Below are 22,694 nucleotides of genomic sequence, written 5' to 3' on the forward strand. Positions count from 1 at the left end.
CCCAACCCCCTGCCCCATCCCAGAGCTCGCACCCCACACCCAAACTCCCTCCCAGAGCCCAACTCCCTCCCAGAGTTTGAATCCCCTCCTGCACCCAAACTCCCTCCCGAACCCCATCCCACAGCAAGTACCGAAACCCCCTCCCAGAGTCTGCACTTCTCTCGCACCCAAACTCCCTCCCAGATCCCAAACCCCATCCTGCACCCAAACTCTCTCCCAGAGCCCACAGCCCTCACTCCCTTCTGAACCCCATCCCCCTGCCCCAGCCCAGAGCCCACACCAAGCATCCAAACTCCCTCCTAGAACCCACACGCCTCCCGCACCCAAACTCCCTCCCAGAGCCTTAGGCAAGTGTGTGTGTGTGGGGGCGGGACTTGGACCCATTCTGGGCACCACCAAAAATTATACAAACCTGCCGCCCCTGGCTGCGCTGTTAGGTTGCATTGTTTGCAATGGTTTGTTAATGCCATTTAATTGCACAGTATTTGACACATTACTCCTCAAAGTTGCTGTACGGGATACATTTAATCTGACTGCAAAACCAGTAGTCTTTCCTCCACTGCTGAGACTAAGATCTGATTTCCTTCTCATCCTCCACAGTATTTTGTTTGCAACATTGAAGAACTGGAATGATTAAGGTTTTATCCCTGACTTGTTTTAATTCTGAAGCTGAATTAAGTATTTAAATTAATCTTTTAAAACAGAATGATCATTCTGGAGTTTGAAATTTGTGTAACCTTGCTCCTCAGTAAGAGTGAACCCCATTTTTACAGTTTTGTCACATGGCTGGCTTCTTCGTATTAGTGATGCACAACTCTGTTAGAACTTATGGGAATAGATTAATATTCACTTCAATCCATCCATCCCCAAAGATCTTGGTGCCATTAATTGTGCTTAAGTCAAGATTTCCCTCAATTTTCCATAATTCATTGACAAGTCTAATGCACCTTGGACAAGTTCATCAGTTTCCATGAATTACCAGATATGGGTGCGTCACGAATGGGAGCACTGTAAAAAAACCCTAACCTAAAATAAAACATTTGCACAATACATGCATTCTTTTGGGGACACACTACATGTGAGATGCATGTTCCATGCATTGACGGTTCAAGCATTTTCATGTGCGACAAGGTGTCTCTTACACAAGACCTGACAAAACTCATGAAGAAGTCAACGAGAGTTTTGCTAGAGAAAGTAGTGCGGGGCTGGAATGGTTCCCTCTGGTTTTCAGAGAGTAGTTTAAATCTCCTTTGAGTTTTGTTATTACTCTTTCAAATGAGTGTTTACCCAGTGGTTTTTCTTGCCTACTTTAGAAGGTAATGTGGAGATATCAAAATATATTCTGACTCTAAAGAATTCATATAAATACTGGCCAAAGCCCTAGTTAAGCACTTGGAAATAACATGGTTGCCATTTCAGTACATAGACAATGTGCACACACCACACACACCCTACCTTGTGTCAATAAAATGAGAAATATTAGTTCAAGTCAGAGATGATGCATTATCAAAAAATCTTATATTTAAGTCTGGTCAAAAAAATATTTTTCTGCAAATCACTTCAAACAAAATTAAATATTTTTGCTTTGATCAAAGTTTTTCAAGATTTTTTAAAAACTTTTATTGCAAAACAAATTACATCTCTTTTTTTTTTTTGGAAAAATTAAATTTTAAAAAATGTTCATTTTAGTTTTGTTCCCTCCTCCCCAGACCTCTTTTCTCTCTCTTTTCCCCTCAGAGATAAAAGAGGGGAGGGGAAGGAGAACCTCCCCCCAAAATACAAAATTTTCAGTTCAATAGGAAATAAAATGTTTTGAGAAGTTTTGTTGAAATGTCATTTCCTTTGAAAATCCATTTTTAATAAAAAAGGTGTAAAAAAAAAACAATCAGCTCTACTTATGATGACATTGAATGGAGAAAAATGGTATTGTGCAAGGATTCTCAGCTGGTATAAATCGATTTAGCCAATTTACACCAGCTGAGGATCTGGTACTAGATTGTTGCATACAGAGGTATCATCCTGGGAGACTCCTACTCTGTAGAATATAGAGGGACAATGATGTAAGGTAAGGATGGATTCTGAATTTCCCCTCTTTCTGATATACCAAATGGAATTGATTCTACCCCTGATTTGGGGCACTGATCCATGTGCATGGGGATGGTTTTACATGTCACTCGAATATTTTAGTGTATGTTTAATAATTCTTAAGAAAGGTTTAAAATTACCGTTTGGACGTATTTTTCATGGTTTGAGCATATGCATGGGGATCTCAGACGTCTGCAGGCCTGTTATCAGGGAGTTACTTAGAAGGGCCAAAAGTTTGCAGGAAAATAGGAAGAAAAGTTCTTTCCATTTTTTCCTCCCAAATATATCAATGAAGAGCCCAAATTAATGAGCCTGAACATGTGGCTTAATGTTCACCCTCTTGTGTCTCCACGAGCCCTTTTATACCATAACCTGAAAAGCATCATAGAAAAAAATTCACTTAAATCTATCTCCTGGATTATTGTTTTAATTTTGTTCTTAATCACGTAGGATCTGATCAGAGCCCATTGGTGTCAACAGAAATATTCCCATTGGGTCAATGGGCACTGGATTTTTTTAATCCTCCTAATTAAGTTCCTGGGAGTTGAAGTTATGATAAACATGTGTGGGGAAACTCAGGGCATTATTTATTGAATACTTGATTCTCTCTCACTCGTAGTAAAAACTAAATTCTGAACCCACTTAAAACATTGTTGAGGCATTTCTTGACTTCAATCGAGATGAGCATTTTGCCATATTGTTTCTATACATATGTTCTGAGTTTCAATTTGGATTGCTATGTGCCCTGCCTACCAGTTAGTTCCTCACTGGCTGTGATTATAGGAGTAGTAATTCTAATTTTTATGCCACCATTTTAGACAAGCGTCATAATATTTTTAAAGAGCCTGTCTCCTACAATGATAGGCATTACAGGAGTCAGTATATCAGGTTTGAACATAATATTCACACTTTACCATTGAAAACTATATGTGATGGGTAACATAGCAAGTTCTAAAATTCCTGGTTGACAATGGGAATTTTGTCATTGACTCCAGTGGGGCCAAGATTTCACCCCTAATCTTCACCACAATAAATGATCTCTATGTATTTTGACATCTCCGTCCAACATAATAATAATCTCTGGGATTTCTAATTCAGAATAATCTCCAGATCATCCTTTCTTTAGCCTGCCTGTTGTTCAGCTCACCACAATTCAATTTCCACTTTAAATTGTATTCACCTACACTGTGGTTTTATATTGTTCAAGCCTGTCTTCTGCAACTGCATTAGGTGCACTGCCATCTCTGTCTGGGAATATTGTTTGGGGAGAGATTTCTATTTATAATGGCTCTTTTCAGATGCTGCAGCATGTTTGTAACTGTTATGCTTTCAGCTCTGCTAGAGTATTTCTCCTTTCTGCTGCTGTGTAAGGTTTTCCCTGCCACTAGGGAGTGTAAATGTGTCTTCACATGCAGTTCTGAAAGACCCTTGAAACCTTTCTATAAATCAGTACAAGTTGGTTTGATTTTCAGATTATTGTGGATAATGTATTTTTATGTCAAAATAATGAGGCAGAGCCTTGATTTTTAGTTCTAAGTCCTTCATAGTGGGTCTTATCCCTGAGAGGTGCTGAGCACCCAGAGCTGTCATTAAAGTTAATGGGAGTGTTCAGTGGTCAGCACCATTAAGCATCAAGTCCATTATATTTATTTTGAACTCAGCAGCTCTTAGCTTTCATATTAATTTTGCTTTTTACTGAAATGCTAACTAGCCACAAATATAGCTTTATCCTTAATCCAAATAGACTTTCTCCTTCTAATGACATAGTGTTCTGAGGTTTGAATCACTGCCAATGATTCTGTATTTTAAAAACAGTAATAGCACTAATATAGCACTTTTCTTTTTAAAGCTACTTACCCCAGTACTCCAGCTGTAATATTATTTCCTTTGCTCCCCACTGTGAGAGACAATCAAATATATCCTAGAGGAGTTTTCAGATTTGTTCTACTCTGGACAGCTGACACTTAGCGTTTGCACACAAAGTGTTATCATGCAGTGCCTCCACACAGAGGTATATGCTTTCTCACTCATTACGCGGGCCACGCAAATACCCACCCACACGCATGCACAAAAAAGAGAGAGGAAGATTACTATTCCTACAGAGATCAAGTCAACAGTGTACCAGTAATGATCAGAAAATATCCCACAAACAAAACAAATCCGTAATACAGTTTGGATACCAACTGGTTCTTAATTACACCGTGTATTCACTGTTTTTCCTGATCTTCCCTTACATTATCTCACCCTTCCCTACCCCATGAATCATGTGATCTAGTCTTACACTCTTGTCCTTTGAGAACAATAGGAATGACACCTTTAGTGCTTTCGCCTTACTTTATGGCCTCATGATCTCTTGCCCTTTGGAGTTCAAATGTCACATGAGGCAGCAGGCAGGCAATTTTTGATGTAACCTCTGAACTCCAAATGATAAAAGACTCTGCAGCTCAAGGAGACAATCCATCTCAGTACAGTCACATAAAGAATGCCACTCGATCAGACAGTAGATGCAAATTAAATAACATTTTCCTGGCAGTTACTGCTGAATCCAGATTCAGAGGGGAAACAAAAACAGATTTGAAATGCATTCCAAATTTAGAACTCAACGTGTTCAAAGTGAGAGAGAAGGGTTTGTGAATGTGGTAACGGAAGGGCTTTAAAGTCATGAATTATAAATAAGTCACTTACACATTGTCCGATGGATTTATAAATCAGTCTTTTGTTTGTTTGTTTAAGGTTTAGTGTAGTTTGTAATCCGCTGGCTGCTGTATCACTTGCCTTTCTGGCCATTAGAACTCCCTACAAACCCTGTGTCAATGGTAGATAAGTATTAACAGGTGTTATACAATATAAGCATTAACGGCACCACATTGGCATAAACACAATAAGGGATGTCCTGAAAAAGATTCCCTCTAGGTACAGCATTCATTGCATGGCACACATGCTACACAGCAAAGGGCCAGTTAGGATAGCAAAGGTAGGACTAAATCATGAATACTCATAGCATCATCTTAAAAGTTTGGCATAATGATAGGTAGACCAAAAGGATAATGGGCAGGTTCCAGGGACCTGTCTTCTCCCCGACTCTTTGCAGGAGCATTTTTCTGGAAGATGGGTAGTTGTTGGGGATGGGGAATGCTATAGAGTCTGTATGATGTCAGCAGGGGCATTCTTGAAAATTGAAGGGAAAGGTTACTGCATTCTTTGTTCCCCATTGCAGCACAAGGCTCTGATACCAAGGCAGTTGCAGATCCAAAGTGCAGTCTTGCAACCCAGCTGTCTGTCTTTCTCATTGCTTGCCAGCATTGACTTTCCCCCATTGAGCAAATTGAACTTCTGGGATGCCATCCCATGTGGTATATTTTCTTCTCAACATGGCCTACTTCCTGCTTATGCAGACAATGGTGCCTGTCTATCTGGGCACACCCACCCACACGATAATAAGGTTAACTTGCAAAAGTTATGATTCACCCAACAGAGATGTCACCATCTTTAAAAGCACCACGTGGCTCCTAGCCCTTGCAATACAAGTCACATCAGAGATTTTTAAAGATGCTCGTGTAACTTAAAGTTGTAACATGTTGGGCAGTGTCCAATTAAATCACATAGATACATATTTTAAGCCATCACTCAGAGGAATTAAAAAGCCAATGGCAAGCTCCAGAGGCAACCTCCTCTGGCTGGCTCTATAATAAGAGGTAATATGTAGCCAAGAAGCACTAAGCCCAATTCTTGTGGTCTGCCCCTGTGCGCTGCTCCAGTGGTATATTAGGGGTAGAAAAAACATCCAGAGAATCCTTCCGCACAAGAAGCTTCCACAACCAGTGCAGAGCCAAAGTAAGGGCTCTGTGCTGGCCCCATCTACTAACCTGCAGCCAATGGGGCTTGGGCAGGGCGGGGCATCAACATGGCCCGAACAATCTGTCCTCTGGCTATTCTCTGTCTCCCATGTGGTGTCACAGGAAGCATACTGTAAGAGAGAGCAGCCTGATGAGGTCTAATTTACACTGGCACCCAGGTAAATACCTGGCTGACCCAGATTACTGGAGGCATAAAAGTAGCTTAAAGCAGTGGTTCCCAACCAGGGGTACGCGTACCCCTGGGGGTACTCAGAGGTCTTTCAGGGGGCACATCAACTCATCTAGATATTTGCCTAGTTTTACAACAGGTTACATAAAAAGCCCTAGCAAAGTCTGTATAAACCACAATTTCATGCAATGACTTGTTTATACTGCTCTATATACTATACACTGCAATGTAAGTATAATATTTATATTCCAAATAATTTATTTTATAATTATATGGTAAAAATGAGAAAATAAGCAATTTTCCAGTAATAGTGTGCTGTGATACTTTTGTAAGCAAGTAGTTTTTAAGTGAGGTGAAACTTGGGAGTACCCAAGACAAATCAGACTCCTGAAAGGGGTACAGTGGTCTGGAAAGGTTGAGAACCACTGGCTTAACTCCATCACCCCACTTGTGCTGAGGCATAAAAACAAGGGAACTATGTCAAGAACTGTACTGCCAGTATCATGGATGGGCTGTCAAAACAAGAAAGTAGACAAACACGTTACCTTGTGCTTCATGACAAATTTATGGAGAAAATAACTCAAATGTTTCCTTTCTACTTTGAGAAAAAATAGAGATACAAATTCTATTTTCAGATTCCTAAGAGGTTCTTACCACCCGAGTAAAAATGAGTTTTATGATAACTATAAATCTTCTGGTAATGACAGGTATCTTCATGCAACTGTATCTATTTTTCAAACAACAAATACAAATCCTGCCGTGCTTACTCCATCAACACTCCATTCTAAGGGATAGGGACCACAGTCTGGCAGAGCCCCTAAGCATGTGTTTAACTTTATGCACATGAGTAGTTTGCTCATGTGCTTGAAATTAAGCACACGCTTAAGTGCTTGGTTGAATTAGGGTTTATAGCAAACAGCTGGGAGGATTCTGTTCCCTCTCCCCATGCAGAGATTCCCTGTGAAAAGTCTATTACCGAAGCATCCCACGGGAGTCCAGAATTATGCTCACAGCAATTGAAGACATGAAAGGTCCATTTCACCGATCCCACTGCTGGTGGAGGATTGTTCCCTACATTATGTTCTCCAGCGCTTGTTCAGTCTAGTTTTAAAAAGTGTCAAGCGATGGGGCTTCCATTTTTAAAAATCATAATATTCTTCAGAACCCTGGATGTTATTTAGACTTATTGAAGTAGTCAGTGTCTTTTAAAGATGGAAAATCCCTTTGGAAATGCCCTTGAAACAGAGCTGCTAGAGAAACAGCCCACCAAGACCCTCTTGAACTCTCCCTCCCTTCCCCCATCCAACCATGTCATTCCCCACATGCACGCACGCACACACACACACACAGAAAAGAGATCAGTAATGAGAGCTCACTAATGGATTGGTTTAAGTATAGAACAACATCCCATCACTGTTCTAGAAAATAATCAATCAAGCACTTAATTTTAAACATAAAAAGTAAGCTGCCTAGAGACTGTTAATAGATAACCAAATAAATTAACAGTTGTAGGTGGGATTTGAAACTAGGTCAAATCGGTCTCTCACCATCTTTTTGAGCCTATTGTTACAAATGGTGTCCTTGGATTTGTGCTAAATTTCACACCTTCTCATAATGGGAAATCCTCTGCGATCCAATATTGCTTCACAGCTGGATCATGACTACAAGGGATTGTGCATAAATTTTATATCTACTTTCATATATTGATCTGTAACTTGGCTTTGTATCGAACACTCAGTGGGGTCATGGCAAATGTTGAGGATGGAAGCGGAGCAGAAGGGAACCCAGATACACGTAAGAAAGAGAAAAGATTGATCCATAAGAAAATAGACTGTACATAAGTAGCCCACACCACTGTTCCCTCTAAGCTGTGCACGCACACACAGATTCTCAACCGCGTGCACACAGGGAAACACCACCCGCCCATTTGTCGGGACACCCGCTCACCATCACCGCCAAAGTCCCGGGGCTGGTGTGGCAATGCTTCCTGGGGCAGCTCCCGGTGGCACGCCCACCTGCAGGAGCCTGCAGTGCGGGCGGCTCCCTCCTGCCCAATCAGACCTGCGGGGGTGGGGCTTGCAAGTGCCCCCCCCCCAACCTGACCCTAAGAGCCAGAGGGACCTGCTGGCTCTTAGGGTCTCTCCGTGCTGCCGGCGCCTGCAAGCCCCACTCAGCAGCTCCGGCAGCTCCCATTGGCGCTTTTCCCAGCCAATGGGAGCCACAGAGCTCATGCTTGTGGTGGGTACAGCACATGGAGAGTGGAGACCACCCCCCCCACCACTCTGACCCTAGGAGCCAGAGACTTCCCAGCAGGGCTGGTGAGTGCAGCCAGGGAAGGGGGCAGAGTGTGGTGGAGTGAGTGTCTGGGAGGTGTGTGTGTGTGTGTGGGGGGGTGCTGGGCTGTGAGAGTGTGGAGGGCACTGGGCAGTGGGGGAGGTTTGTGTGTTTTGGGGTGCTAGGCAGTGGGGGAGATCTGTGTGTGTCAGGGCACTGGGAGGGAGGGAGGGAGAAATCTGTGTATTGGGAAACTAGCAAGGTGGGGGGTTTTGTGTGAAGTGCTGGGAAGCTGCAGTGGGGCTGTGGGGGTGCTGGGCAGGGGTGGTGGTGTGCACAGCACTGTGCATTTGTGTCAAATGTGGGGGGGGCTCTGGGCATAGTGGGTTCAGGGGGTGCAGGCCAGGGGAGCTGTGTGGCTCTCTTCTCCCCTTCTCCTCCCCCCACCCCCACCCGCTTGCCCAATGTGTCCTGATATTTCACTCTTGCGATCTGGTCACCCTATTTACAGTCAGGAGGGGGGGATCCACACATCTCCTTGTAGTCTGTTCATTTGGCTGTGTACAAACTCGAGTATGTGCGAATAAGTCAAAATGCCTGGCCGTAGTTGCTAAGGAACTGAAAAGATTTCCCAGAAATGAACAAAGGTAAGTGTTGTTTTCGTGACTGAAATCTTTCAAAGACATTGGACTTCATACGTTTACTTGTGATGTTTTACCATTTTCCCGTGGTTTTTTTGCTGCAGATATATGGACGTGATCGGAGCTATGCACAAACTTCCGGTATCCTGATCTGAATGATCTCCCGTTTGCCGTTTTGTCGAGTCACACTGTTAAGCGCATTGAAATAGTAGCCATATAATAAAAGTATTAATTTTAAATAAACCAATCTGGTAAAAAATCAATGCCAAAGTGTCACTGTCTGGAGGTCTAAAGCTTAAAAGAACAGTGACTTCATTTAAACCTGGATGGCTGGATGAGACTATAGAGACGGTTACACCAAAGTCACATAGTGTAATGCCTGTTAAACTTCGTGAAATATTCACATATGATGAGGACAACAGAGTGATTTGTGTATATTGTCGAGATGCCAGAGCTCCCGGAGAATCTTCAACAGGAAGAATGTGGAACGATGTGTGGAAGTTGGATTTCTTAAAGCGTCATCTGTCAAATAAGTCTCATATAGATGGTGTAATAAGACTTAGAAACAAAAACCCTTCCTTATGGAGCGGATTGCTTAGCATGATTCTTGAAAGTCCAACTGAAAAGCAGTGGAGGCAAATTAATCTTTAACGCAAGCGCTCAAACCCAGAAGAAATCAAGGTACTTATTGACAATGTGTGTTGGCTATTAAAATGAACAGCTCAGTGCTTTCTGTTCAGGATATTAATGACCATATGGAAAAGTACATGCGCATACCAGTGAGCTGGAGAAGTAAAAATTATGCATTTGAATTTCTTGAAATCATCAACTGCATTGTCCAAAATGACCTCATGCATGAAATAGCATCGGCAATGTTTCATACTCTAGCTGTTGATGAAAGCACTGATACATCCATTAACAGATACTGGATACTCTACTTTAAATATAGATCCATAAATTCTGCAGACTATAAAACTTTGTTTGGTGGACTATTACGATTGCAAGAATGTGATGCTGTTTCAATAGTGTCTGCAATCAAAGAGTTTTATAAAAAACACCAACTTGATCTAATGAAAATATTGATGTTCACATCTGATGGTGCCTCCGTGATGTTGGGCAAACTCAGTGGCGTGGCGGCTCAATTGAAACATGATATTCCACACTTAGTCCAGCAACACTGCATTGCACACTGGGAAGACTTGGGGATTTCTGATGCATGGAAAGAGGTCAAGCTGATAAGAGACATCAAAACCTTAATGAGAACTGTCTACACAGTGTTCTGTCAGTCATCCAGGAGAAAATGCAAATTTCAGGAAATAGTGGATGCTTCTGAATGCGAGTCAGTGGCTTTCAGGCCACTCAATGAAGTGCGCTGGTTATCTAGGCACTTTGCACTTCGAGCAATTATTCGCAACTATCATCCTCTTCTGGAATATTTTGAGCAAGACAAAGATACTGATCCAGTTTCTAAATACTGCCACAAAAAAGCGGAATACCATGGAATAATGAATAACATTAGATGTTTTGAATGATGTTTTGTTGGAGCTGGCTTCACTATCCACGCTGCTCCAGAAACAGGGCCTTACACCTCTTGGAAGCATTTCACCTTGCCCGAGGTAAACTGAACAAGATCAGAAGACAATACCTTGGAGATTCAGTCTTATGGAGTGACAAAGTTAAGGCTCTCTTAGATATGAGCTCTCAAGAAAATAATGAAATTGATACCAGTTCCATAATAACTTTCATAAACATCTTGTGTGCACATTTGGCAGACAGGTTTCCAGAGGATGAAGTCCAGGAGTGGTCCGCTTTTGATTGGGCAGCAATAGTTAAGTGTGACTTCAATTTTGGAATTCATCAGGTCAAATCCCTGTGTTCAAAATACAAAGACTTTCTTGCTGAAGAGATTGTTATAGTCAGTCAGTACAATGACTTCAAGTTTGCAGTAGCCAAAAGAATCAACAGCCAATTGGTTTTAAGTTTCCAAGATATGGTGACATTTGCTCACCAGAACGAACAGTTTCAGGATCTTGCAAAGTTGATGGATATTGGAGGAACATTCCTAGCATCACGTGCAGACTGAGAGCGTGGCTCTAGCTTAATGAGCACTCTAAAAAACAAACTACGCAATCATTTACAAGTAGATCATTTGGACATGCTGATGTGTATTAAGAGTTACCAGCTGGATGGAAGACTGATTGATCTGGACAGAGTTTATATTAAATGGAAAAATGAAAAAGATCACAGGGAAAAACAGTAAGGTTAGTTTAGCTGTCTTTGACATTTCGACCAATAAGGAAGTTAAAATGCATTTATAACAACATATATGATTCTTGGATGATAATCATTTATTGATTTTTTTAGGAAAATTTTAAATTTAAAACACAAACTTGTGTTTTTCTTTTTTTACTTATGTCTCTATCTGAAAACCCATATAAATTGACATAAATTGCAAATTAAAACTTTAAATATACAAGCATTTTACTCACTTGGGCGCATTCGCCTCATGGCGCACACATTTGAACTCTGCTTCAAAAATTTGCACTGAAGAAATTAGAGGGAACACTGGCCCACACGTATACTGGACCTTACCCCTTATATAGAGAATGACAAGAAGAAAGTGCTACAAGCAATCTTCTGTGGCTTTGTTTCTCCTTACCTGAAAGTCTTGTTGTTCGATTGTTTTAGCCACCATGTTATGTGATGAGTTAAGATACTAAGGTCTAATTGTCAAGAGCTGCCAATAACCCAATGGAAGTAAGTGAAAGTTTGGGAGCTCACACCTCTGAAAAAGTCAGACCTAGATTGTATCGATTACTGAAAGATATACAGAGGGATAAATGTCTACCCTAACAGAATTAACAGCTTTGACTATAGGGATTGTTGATTTACCAAAACATGTGGAGACACCTGCATGTATAGAGAATCCACTACTTACCATTGGGGGGGGGCTCATCTAAACTGATTAGTGAACTCCAACCTTGATGTACCCAGAATGTGCCGCTGTACGACACCAGGCTACCCCACAGGAATAAAACACCATTATTTCCACCAAAAAACAAAGGGCACCTAGATTAGATGAGTTAAACATTGCTGCACGTAGGCTCTCTTTTTATCACATGAAGAAAAAGAAGTTAGCACAGAGAATGCTGGATACTGGGCTGAAAAAAATCTTCCTTCACGTATTCAGAGAGACATCTCAAGTATTTCTTTCAAAAACAAATTTAATGTCAATATCCATCTTAATGGCAATTGGTACATCAGATTATACAAATAATTCATTTTACACTAAATGGAAGTTCCTGTTCAATCTCATATCCCCGTCTTGCAGTTAAAGCAAACATTGGAACATGTAAGGTATTAAGAAATAAAAGGAACTACCATCTTTCAGTGCATGCTAAGTTCCAATATTTTGGGTGGGATAGAGGGGGAAGTTAAAAGGAGCCTCTGAATACCTTGGGTGAAAAAATCCTGACCCCACTGAACTCAATAGCAAAATGCTCATTGACTTTACTGGAGCCAGGGTTTCTCCCCTTATGTATTAGGAAAAAAGCCCACACTCCACTGTGGAAGTAGGGCACCACTTTCGGAAGCTATCACTTATTTAAGCAGGTAATTAAGGAGATTGTATTCAACCACAAGAAAGAAAAAAAACAATTTCAGCATCCAGACAGACAGCAAAACTACCATGACAACCTAGTCTCCAAGCAATTCTTCCAAAACATATTCTTTGCAAATGTTTTGTAATTCCTGTTTCTTTCCTCAGGACACCATTGCCTCTATTTCCCGTCTCCCTCTGGTTTTTGAAGTAACATGTTGGGATTTAGTTGCTGAGCTCTTATGAATGAAATAGCTGTTACACAGCCAACCCTGGGCACCCCACCTGCAAATATTTACATCTGCCCTCTCCTCCATAGGTCTTTTGAGCAATGTCTTGAAAATGAACTGTGGTTCTGTAAATGGAGTACCATTTATAACCACCATGAAGCTAGATTATTGTCCAAGGATCTGCTAGGGAACCCCTTCAACTCCCATCCAATTCATCCAGCACAGAGAAGCTCAGAATCTGGTAAGACTGGAGTTAGTAGCCACAAACCCTTAAAACTTGCCTCAGCTGCAGCTGAATGCATACAAATGTACCAATAGGTAAGAGAAGATTTTAACTTCCAGCTACAACAGTTATAAAAGATGGTGATAGAATGCTAAACAAATGACAAGGCACACAAATAGGAAGTTCTCAGAAAACTCTTGGTTATCGTACCCATATATACTTCCAAGTATGTACTTACGGAGTCAAATGACTTGGGCCGCAATGGAATTCACATGAGCATTGGTGTCTCTGCTTTCACAATTATTTTAAAATGCAAGAAAAAAAATGTAGTTTCTTAAAAAAAAAATCAGTAACAGTGCTAGTTAACTGTAATCGTATTTTATTATAATTTTGATGCTGTGATGAAATCTGTCAGACAAAACAATGTGTGAAATAGCAAGAGAATGAGATACTGTACTCTAAAAAAAAAGAAAAAACCACCAACTCACTGAGACAGGATTAGTCTGCTAAAAGCTAGAAATTAAATGATTTCCACACTATGGGCTAATAGCAACAATAGCCTGAACAGGTTTGGTAATTATCCCACTTGTGGTTAGCATACATAAAAACGGAGTATCTCCTATTAATGGGGATAAATGTAATGCCTCATAATTAATGCCAACTAATATTCCCTCTACATTCTTCAGTATGAAAATAAAAAGCCAATCAATTTGTATAATATTACGTTCACATAAAGTTAGCCTTCCATTTCCAACTTTGGGTAGATTCCTAATTGTGCTGGTAACAGTGCATATCAGAAGACCTATATATTCAAGGCTTTTAAGAGGCATTCACAAGGAAAATTTTGTAATTACACTATATTCTGTTACCCCATAACAGTCAAAGCAGAGATGTGGGATTGGAGACAAGCAATTTTCTGTATAATGGAAGGTGTAAGGTTAAAAATGTACTCCAAGGTATGCTGCAAGAATTGTTACTCTGGTTTTCCGATTCCTCAAATCATGGCCAGAGGCTGTCCCGTGTTAGGGCTCAATTTCGCCCTGCAATGCAGGTGGATAACTCTCACTGATTCCATCTGAGGGAAGTAGTTGGCTCTTGGTGGCCTATTCTCTGATCCATGCAATGGGTGGATGCAGGGAAGGGGATAAAAGAAGAAGATGGAAACATATGTGACTAACTCCCATTAGTGCTAAGAGGAGTTATGAGCATATCTGTGCTCCCCCTGGCCCCACATTAAGCAAGAAAATAGACTCTGACTGGGACTGAAGGAATTTAAAGGCAATTGGAGCTCCTGGAGAAAAACAAATTTAGCTATACAGTGCCTGGCCATCACTCTTTCAGTCTCTCCAACACAGACCCTACTAAGCAGGAAAAAGACCAGTGTGAGGATGTACATCAAGAAGGAAAAATGTCATATGACGTTTGTTGCAGTCGAGAGACTATACAAACCCACGGACCAGACAGTATGGATCGTGGAGCAAGATGCAGCACAAGTGCTGAAACTCAGAATGCTAGACAGAGTGTACTCTCAGTTCACCCGGCTTCCGCGGGCATAAATCCCAGCACAACCCTGCAGCAGCAGCGAGTCCAGCATGAAAAGAGGGCGCAGCAATGGACCTCCTTTCTGCTGAAGAGCTGGGGGACTGTAAGAACCTGTTCAAAAAAGTGGAGGGTGCAGGCCCGCTATATGATGTACTGATTCCGAATCCCTGCAGCAACCTCCTATGAAGCCCCTGGAGGTGTTTAAACGTAGCCTTCCCCTTTACACACCTTCTGGGAAGCTGAAATAGGGGTGGCAGTGGAAAAAACCTTGTTCCTCCCTTAGGGAGAGTATTAGGCATGGGGTGTGTGGGGGTATGTCTGGCTGAAACAGGAAGTGTAATTTCCATCTCTCTGTACCAGTAAATCTAGCCCATTGGCTGATAAACAGTTATGTTAATTTAGGTCTCCAGCATCCTAAACGTCAACTTTTTCAACATAAAATGGAGCAAAACAAGGTCTTATGGCAACAGGGGCTTGTGTTATCCTTAAATAACCCTATCCCTGGAGGATCAGGAGCACAAAGTATGTGCATCTCACAATTACCTGAGCAAGTAAAATTGTCTAATAATCACAGCCTCTGCCCTTCCGCAGCTTATGATTAGTTGGTTCTTCAATTTAAGCAACGTCTGCGTGTTATAACGATTTGCAAAAAGCCTCCAGTATTCGGTGCTAATTACATAGGATAAACATTTGTATTCATGAAGCTGACAGCTAGACCCGTGCCTATAAATGAGCTCTCCCACGGAATACTTTTAATGGATTCTTCTGGCCCTGGAGGGAATGGCCCCTATACGAAGGGACTGCTAATCCAGACTCTGTGATAATTCCATTCTGAATGTATTTCAAGCCAAAAACTGAGAAATGTTGGGTAGTGGCCAGCAGCTGAGACATTCAAAGACAATGTTGGTCTCCAAGCCTGGTGCCAGCGCTGAATGGCCACTGCTTTATTTTATAGAATCTCCATAATTTAAAGAGTTAGGACTAGACTCTGCATTCCTGGTGTATCCAAGTGCCCCACTGAAATCAATGGAGATTTAGAAGGGTCAGGAGCTCAAGACCAGGCCCTAAAAATAGCCCACAGAATGTAATAGGGCAGAACTCTGTTTCTGGGTTAGGGAATTTATACCCACAGCAGCTGTTAGGATAAGAGGCATCCTGCACCCCTCATCTGGCACACCCACCACAATGTAAATGACTCCTAATATATCACTGGGGTTTTAATTGACAACATGAATTAAACTGGATCGATTGTGCCCATGTAGCTCCACAGATAACCCACAAAAACCACAATGTCCTGACGCAGTGGAAAGCACAGAGCAGATCTATAAACCCTCAGAAGAGCCAGTTCAACTTTCTGAATTTGCTTAATCAAACAGAGAAAGCCCTTTGGAGAAGAGAAAAGCATTTGGCTTGAAGAATAAGCCAACCCTTACAACCAGCTACAGTGTTTGCTGTTGACAGTAACGAGGTTTGAAATATATCTAGAACTCCATTTAAGTGGAGTGTGCTCCAAAAATATAACTCAGTCCTGGGTCATTTCTTTCACTTCATGCTCTCCACAGACAGATTTTCCTTCAGACAATGAGGAAGTTTCAAGAAAATGTAAACAAATCACCTACAGTGCCACTGTTCCAATGGGGCAAAGCCTGTCTTGGCTTTTGCAGAATCTCTTTTCTCCCAAGAAAACCAAAATAATCTTCTATGTTTTAAAAAAATATATACATATATTTTTAAAAATCAGAATTCAACACACATCTGAAAATATATCTGTAAGAGAAGATGACCGGCAATTGTGTTAGCAATACTGCACCAGTATCATTAAAAAAAAAAAAAAAAAAAAATAGTACACTCTACCTGGAAGGCTGAAATGAATATATTCATGACATTAGTGCATATAAAGAACTCCCTGCAAAGAGCTTTAGATGCCAGTTTGTATCAAAGGTTTTTCAGTGCTTACTTTTGGGCCTGATGCTATGAAGTGCTCATTAGACCCAGGGGAATTGAGACCTCTCAGCACCTCACTGCATCAAGCCCTTCCTTCCTTCTCTTCCACCCACATCTCTCAAATAAAAAAGAAAAAAAAGAAAAACTTCAAATTCTCCTCAGTTACAAAACTGCAAGCCCACTGAAGCCACTGGGGTTAGAAGAGTGTACCAGAATGCTAGAGTTGGCTATTTGTGTAGCTTGTGCAATTGGTATCTGTGCAATTTCTGATGTTTGTATTGTTGCACCATTAAGCGATTTCCCTGTACAAAACAAGTGTGTTCTTCTATGCTGCACATCACAACTGTTGATTAGTGAAGAAGGATTTTGCCTCCCTGCAAACAGGATTTACACAAAGCGGACAGCGGAGGGTTAACTGCTTGGAGCAGATTTCATTCGACTGGATATGTGAACAGACCAAGTCTGCCAGTGCCTGAAAGACAGAGTATAAAAAAACAGAGGTGAGTGAATCACTTGCAAAAAACATGCACACGTTACCAAATTAACAAGTTAGTCAGATCAACAATTGGTCAGACCAAGGGATGTATCGTGACACCAATTTTTTAATATTACTTCCCCTTGATTTCAATGGGGCCCTTGATTTTAAAAATTCATTGCCACAATATTTGCCCTAAAAAGGAACATTTCTGCTTTTCTGGCAATCTCAATAAATAGGTGACTGAAAACAATGAGAGAAAAATTGTGTTTCTTTGTCAAAACAAAGTTCAAAATAAGTATCAATTACAAAATAACAGAGACAAAGAAAAATAGCTTGTGGTCTATGAACTACAAAGTATAGGGAATTCTTTTTTAATAGTCAAACTCAGAATTTTTTAATAATATGAAAGGAAACCAACAATCTGCTAGAGCTTTCCAGAGGACTGCTATGTGTATTTTCTACGAAAGCTATAGTAACAATACGGATACCTTGGAGAACAATGGATTTCCATTAAGAGACTCTGCTCTTCTGATGTTTTCAACTCCACACTGGATCAAAAACAAAAGAGGAGAGAAAAATAAAGAGCTGTTACGGAAAAACAATAATACCCGAGTATCTTTTCTGAAGAACATCATTTTCTATACCATTTAGAGGCTGCCCTAAAATGACTGAATTAAATATAGTAATATTTTTTCAGCATGGCTAAAATGACAAGGAGACAAAATTTTACTTTGATAGCAGGTTCCTCAAACTCCTTATTTACTGATGATCATACAAACCATTTATCTTAGTTAAAATAAAATGGGTCAAAATCAGCTCTCAGATACACTGATGAAAATTCAAAGTAACATCTCTGAAGCCAATTCAGATTAACTCCAGATTTACACCAGTGTAACAGCAGAATGTGACCCAAATCCCATACCAACTTTTAACCACAAGATTGGAGCTAAAAACAGGGGGGAAAGAAATTTGGGAGCAGAATTGCCCAAGCAATTATGAGACCTGAAGTGATGTTTACCTCATTTGCTAAAACTTGAGCATATTCAATATCCAGCTCATAGAGAGTTTCAATGTGGTCACTGGTAAATGCTATTGGAACCAACAAAATGTTCTTCTGTCCCCTTTGACAGAGCCCTTCAATAGTTTCATCTGTCTGAGGACCCAGCCAGGGCATTGGGCCAACCTAGGAGAAAGTGGGAGGAAAAAAAAATAAAATCTTTCTTCAAGCCTCGATAAATTCATTTCTACAAGAATTATCCTCTGTCATCCTTTAATTAACCTCCACGTATTCTATTTATTCAATGAAGAATCAAATTAGTCTGTTTATCTTATTATTTTTAGCAGTATCTTTGTCCATCTCTCCATCTATTACTTTTTGATGAAGAAACACTGCCTCTCTGTTTAGACCCCCAGATAATCTATCCTGATAACAAGCAGAATCCTATGAGACTGCATTTACTTATCTTTATATTAAACACCACATATTTTGAGTGAATGATTGGCTTTTAGAGGGGCACTTTAAAAAATTGCTACAAATAAAGTGTCCTTTGTTTTTCATTCCAACCCTCCCCTGCCATGCTACTGAGCGGGATTTACCTGCTTTTAAAGAATTTTTCTATTTTTAAGACTAAATAAGCTGATGGTGTTCCTTTAACATCCAAAAAGTACCGACGCTGAGCTAACACGATACTTTTCTTGCTGCTTAGCTTTAGAACAAAACAACTCTGCCTCCGTAACCGTAACACATTTGAGAAATGTAAATTACTGACACTATGTCATTCTGATGAGGCTAACATTTCTTAAAGTTCCTTCATTTCAGTTGGCGTTTACAAACGTCGTGTGCAAAGGAAGATATCAACCCATTCTGCGTTACCTGCTTTAAAAAAAAATGAAGTCTATTTGGATTGGGCTCATGTCCTTAAAAACGGATGTAATCATATAAGCTATCTTTTGGAAGGTCTCGAAGCAATATTTCAGCAGACTTCATTATAGTTCATTTGCTTCCCATTTCCAGCTGCTAGTCAGAGAAAAATCCCCACCACTGGGTGAGCATATTAGCAGTACTGGAGAATCTCTGGGCTATCAGAAGTTTACTTGGGAATGATTCATCAAGAACTTCTGCAAAGTGGCAAAAACTTTAAGTGGCTGTTCAATATATATAAAAGATAACACCCAGGCACAAAGAACACCATTCCATTGGAACACAGCTACTTCCAGAAAGTAGGAGAGATAGGAATAGGCTGTAATAAAGTTGGGAGAGAAGAGATCATCCTAAACGTTGATGACTAAGGGGCTGCAGATGCCTTTTAACAACTTCCTTCTGACCACATACCTTGGACTGCCACACGAGCCTATAGGGGTTGGAAAAGTTGAGCTTCTCCATGACTCTTTGGACGGTAGCTCCCACCTCTTGAGGGTACGGATCGCCACGGTTCACTACCTGCAGCACAGAAACACTGGCCTTTCATTCTTCGTGAAAGTTATGTTTTCTCATGTGCAAAGAGCATCTAAAAATTTTCAGTCTCAATCACTCCATTTTAAATGAAGGGAAGCAAGCAAGCAAAGTCTCCATGTGTGAGCACAGTGCATGTATCCCCTGCAACTGGCTGCAGCATCTGTGCCTCGCACAACGGCAGATGTTTGTGCAGACAACAGAAATCATTAACAGTTACATATACCACAATGAACGTAACTCTGAATTATCCAGTAAAATAATAGTAATTAAAGAGAGTTATAAATTCACAGTCTGACATGTAATAGGCCTATCTTAGCCATTGCAAAGAATATTTGCTCTTGCCCAACGGATTTCATGCGTGTGTCTTCAGTCACTAACCAGAGTCACCAATGGTTTCCTTTCAATTACTTTAGCATCAAACTGACATTTCACAGGCTTCCTTTATTGCATGCATGTAGTTGCCTTCCAACAGAGGATCTCAAAGCATTTTAAAAATATTTAAGCCTCATAATACCTCTGTGGGTTTGATATTTTAAACATACTTTAATATTTTATAGATGAGAAAACAAAGGCACAGACAGCATAAGTGACTTGGCCAAGTCACAGAGTGAGCCAGTAGCAGAACTAAGAATAAAGCCGAGGAGCACTGAGTCCTATCCCCTGCCTCAGACTGAAGAAAGCTCATGTTTACTATTTATATTCTCTTCAATTCAAGTGAAACAGTAGTACAAACACATTGGGGGAAAGCTCAGCAACACGTTGGGGAATGGAACACGCGGAGAAGAGGAATGTTCCATGCCACTCAACGTGACTCCTACTGGCTGATTCAAGTCGCAGTGTTGACGGGCATTCAGGTGAATGCCATCCTGTCTTTACCAGTAAAACAAAGGATGGGTAACCAGGAAGTCAATGCAGGAAAAGGGGAGAAACTAAAGCCCAAAACAAGAGGTGTGTCCTTACAGCTCTGAAAAGAGCAAGCAGGAACTTTGCAGACCCATAAGGGAAAAACAAAAGCAAGAGAAATGCACATTAATATCTGGAAGCCAGGAGTCATAGTTCTGCCCCTGGTTCAGCTGCTCACCTGATGTGTGGCCTTAGGTAGATAACCCAACTTCTCCATGACTCTCTTTCCCTTTCCACCTTTTGTCTGTCTTATCTATTTAGACTCTCAGCTCTTCAGGGGAGGAACTGTCCCTCACCATGTGCTTGTACAGTGCTTGGCACAATGGGGCCCAGATCTCTGTTGGGGGCTCTAAGTGCTACCTTTGTGCAAATAAACAATACTGCTGATGTCCACTGTTCCCTCTGCCCTTAACCACTAGATGGCAGCATATTCCAAGAATATGAGTCTCCCAGCACTACGCAATAGCAAAAGGAAAGGACCAAAGATTACTTTTAATACAATACTTCTGAAACAGCAGTACCCTGCATCTCAGCCCTGACTGGCACTGGAATGACTTCCAGATCAGGGAACACAGTTTTGAATTACATCAGTTGACTGACATATTCCACCAGGTTTTTTTTTTTTTTTTTTAACTTTTAATAATAATAAAAAGACCCCAATGGACATTATTAAAAGGTGAAACACGACACACACAATTTGGATAAACTCGTACACTCTGAACTGTTAGTACCGAAAGCATTTTCAATGTGTGTTTATGGAATAAGACAGCTTTGCAGAAGAATTCATTATGAAATTGTCCTTTGCCACGTCACCTGATCGTTCCTCTTCACACAAATGAAGACAGATTCTGCAGCCTCAACTTATGTGTTACAATGCCACTGATTTTTTTTTCAAAATGATTAGAAGCCACTGTATTGAAGTTGATAGTTACTGCCAGCCCACTGTGTTAAAATCTCCCACTCTAGATGGTCTATTCCAAACGTGTGAAGATTCTACTCTCATTGTTTCAGGGAGAGAGATTTATTTTTGAAAGGTGAGAAAACTATCAGTTCCCCCCCCCCCCCCCATTATCCTCCCGTTGAAGCGATGAGCAGAGAAGTAGGTTTTGCTCCTCGTCTGGTCTAATCCTGATGGCCTACAAGCTGCAGGCTACTCAAAACTCTGCTCCGCTGGAGATGCAACCCAATAGACCAATAATGTGACTCCCCCGTGCGACGGAGTTTTAACAACTTCAGAAGTGACTTCATGTTACTTACAGACATTGGGAGCGAGTGAGCCGAGAAAAGAATGACAACATCTTTCCTTTTCTCAGGTGGAAACAGATCCAGTTCTTTCTGTATGTGGTCTGCAAAGCACTGTAAGAGAGAGGCAAAAGAGTAAAGATCGGTAACAGGAGATGCACCCATCTGCTGAAAATAATGCGCACCAATTGGCTGGGCACCCATTTGCTTTGCTTTAGCTCACCATAAGAACGTCTGACGAGACAGCAGAGTTTCTTTTTTTAGTAGCATGCCAGTGGGAGTTTGATCGATAGTCTGTACGATAAAAAGTTCAGTAAATAATGAATTATAGTGCCTAAATCAAAACCCATTGAAGTGCATTGGTAGGCTCAGCTCAATTGGGTCAGCTGTCTGGACTTCAGGTACAGGACACAAGGTAAGATATTACAGCAAATTGATTCAGTGTCTGTGCACACACCCTCAGTCAAGCTGCTCTCTCTGACAGAAGCCCGCTGTGTAAAATGCATGCCCTAAGGATAACAAACTTGGGCTCTGTTGGACCTACAGGGAGATCACGTTCCCCTCTTTCAGAATGCTCTGCCCCCAACCCGACATTTAAATCTGTGGGCTGATAGAATGAGTTCCTTATCTGAGCTCAACTGATAGGACAGAACATGGGGAGACAGATGGTTTCAGTTAACCAAGACCTGAAAACCAAAGCCTTCTTTCCCCACATGGAAGACTAGGGAATGATTCTGACCTTAGAGTCACAGCAGTGACTGAGATCAGAACCTAGCCCTAGATACACATGTCCAGGTAACCTACAGAAAGGAAAAGAAGCTGACTTAACAACTTGCACACGGTGCGGCCAAAAGGAAAAAAAACAGTTTGCCGTGTCTGTCTGCAGCTCCCTACCAGACACATTGCAACACCACCACCACAGATAGGATAAAAACATTACCAAAAAATTAAACTTTAATTTCTGTTGCAATGATACAATCAGGGAATGAGTCATCCCTTCACTTATAGGCTCCCTTGGGCATGGAGAAATGTATGTTGGTTAGCTTACAAAAC

At 41.0% G+C, this 22,694-nt stretch overlaps 1 protein-coding gene and 1 pseudogene across 2 annotated transcripts in view; one reads left to right on the forward strand and one right to left on the reverse strand.

Moving 5' to 3' along the window:
* The first annotated feature begins 9,401 nt into the window (after positions 1-9,401).
* LOC141987924 (E3 SUMO-protein ligase KIAA1586-like) lies at positions 9,402-11,286 on the forward strand (annotated as a pseudogene).
* Positions 11,287-12,190: 904 nt separating this feature from the next.
* The window catches only part of FECH (ferrochelatase), a 43,844-nt gene continuing 33,340 nt past the window's right edge, over positions 12,191-22,694 (reverse strand). For both annotated transcript variants that reach the window (XM_074952399.1, XM_074952398.1), the window contains exons 7-11: positions 21,657-21,755; positions 19,374-19,481; positions 18,060-18,224; positions 17,530-17,589; positions 12,191-17,035 (exon numbers count right to left, since the gene is read on the reverse strand). In XM_074952399.1, coding sequence (XP_074808500.1) covers positions 16,901-17,035; positions 17,530-17,589; positions 18,060-18,224; positions 19,374-19,481; positions 21,657-21,755 — 567 coding nt within the window. In that variant the 3' untranslated portion in view covers positions 12,191-16,900. The remainder of the gene's footprint in view (positions 17,036-17,529; positions 17,590-18,059; positions 18,225-19,373; positions 19,482-21,656; positions 21,756-22,694) is intronic.

The sequence above is a fragment of the Natator depressus genome, chromosome 5 (assembly GCF_965152275.1).
Source record: "Natator depressus isolate rNatDep1 chromosome 5, rNatDep2.hap1, whole genome shotgun sequence".
Taxonomy (NCBI): domain Eukaryota; kingdom Metazoa; phylum Chordata; order Testudines; family Cheloniidae; genus Natator; species Natator depressus.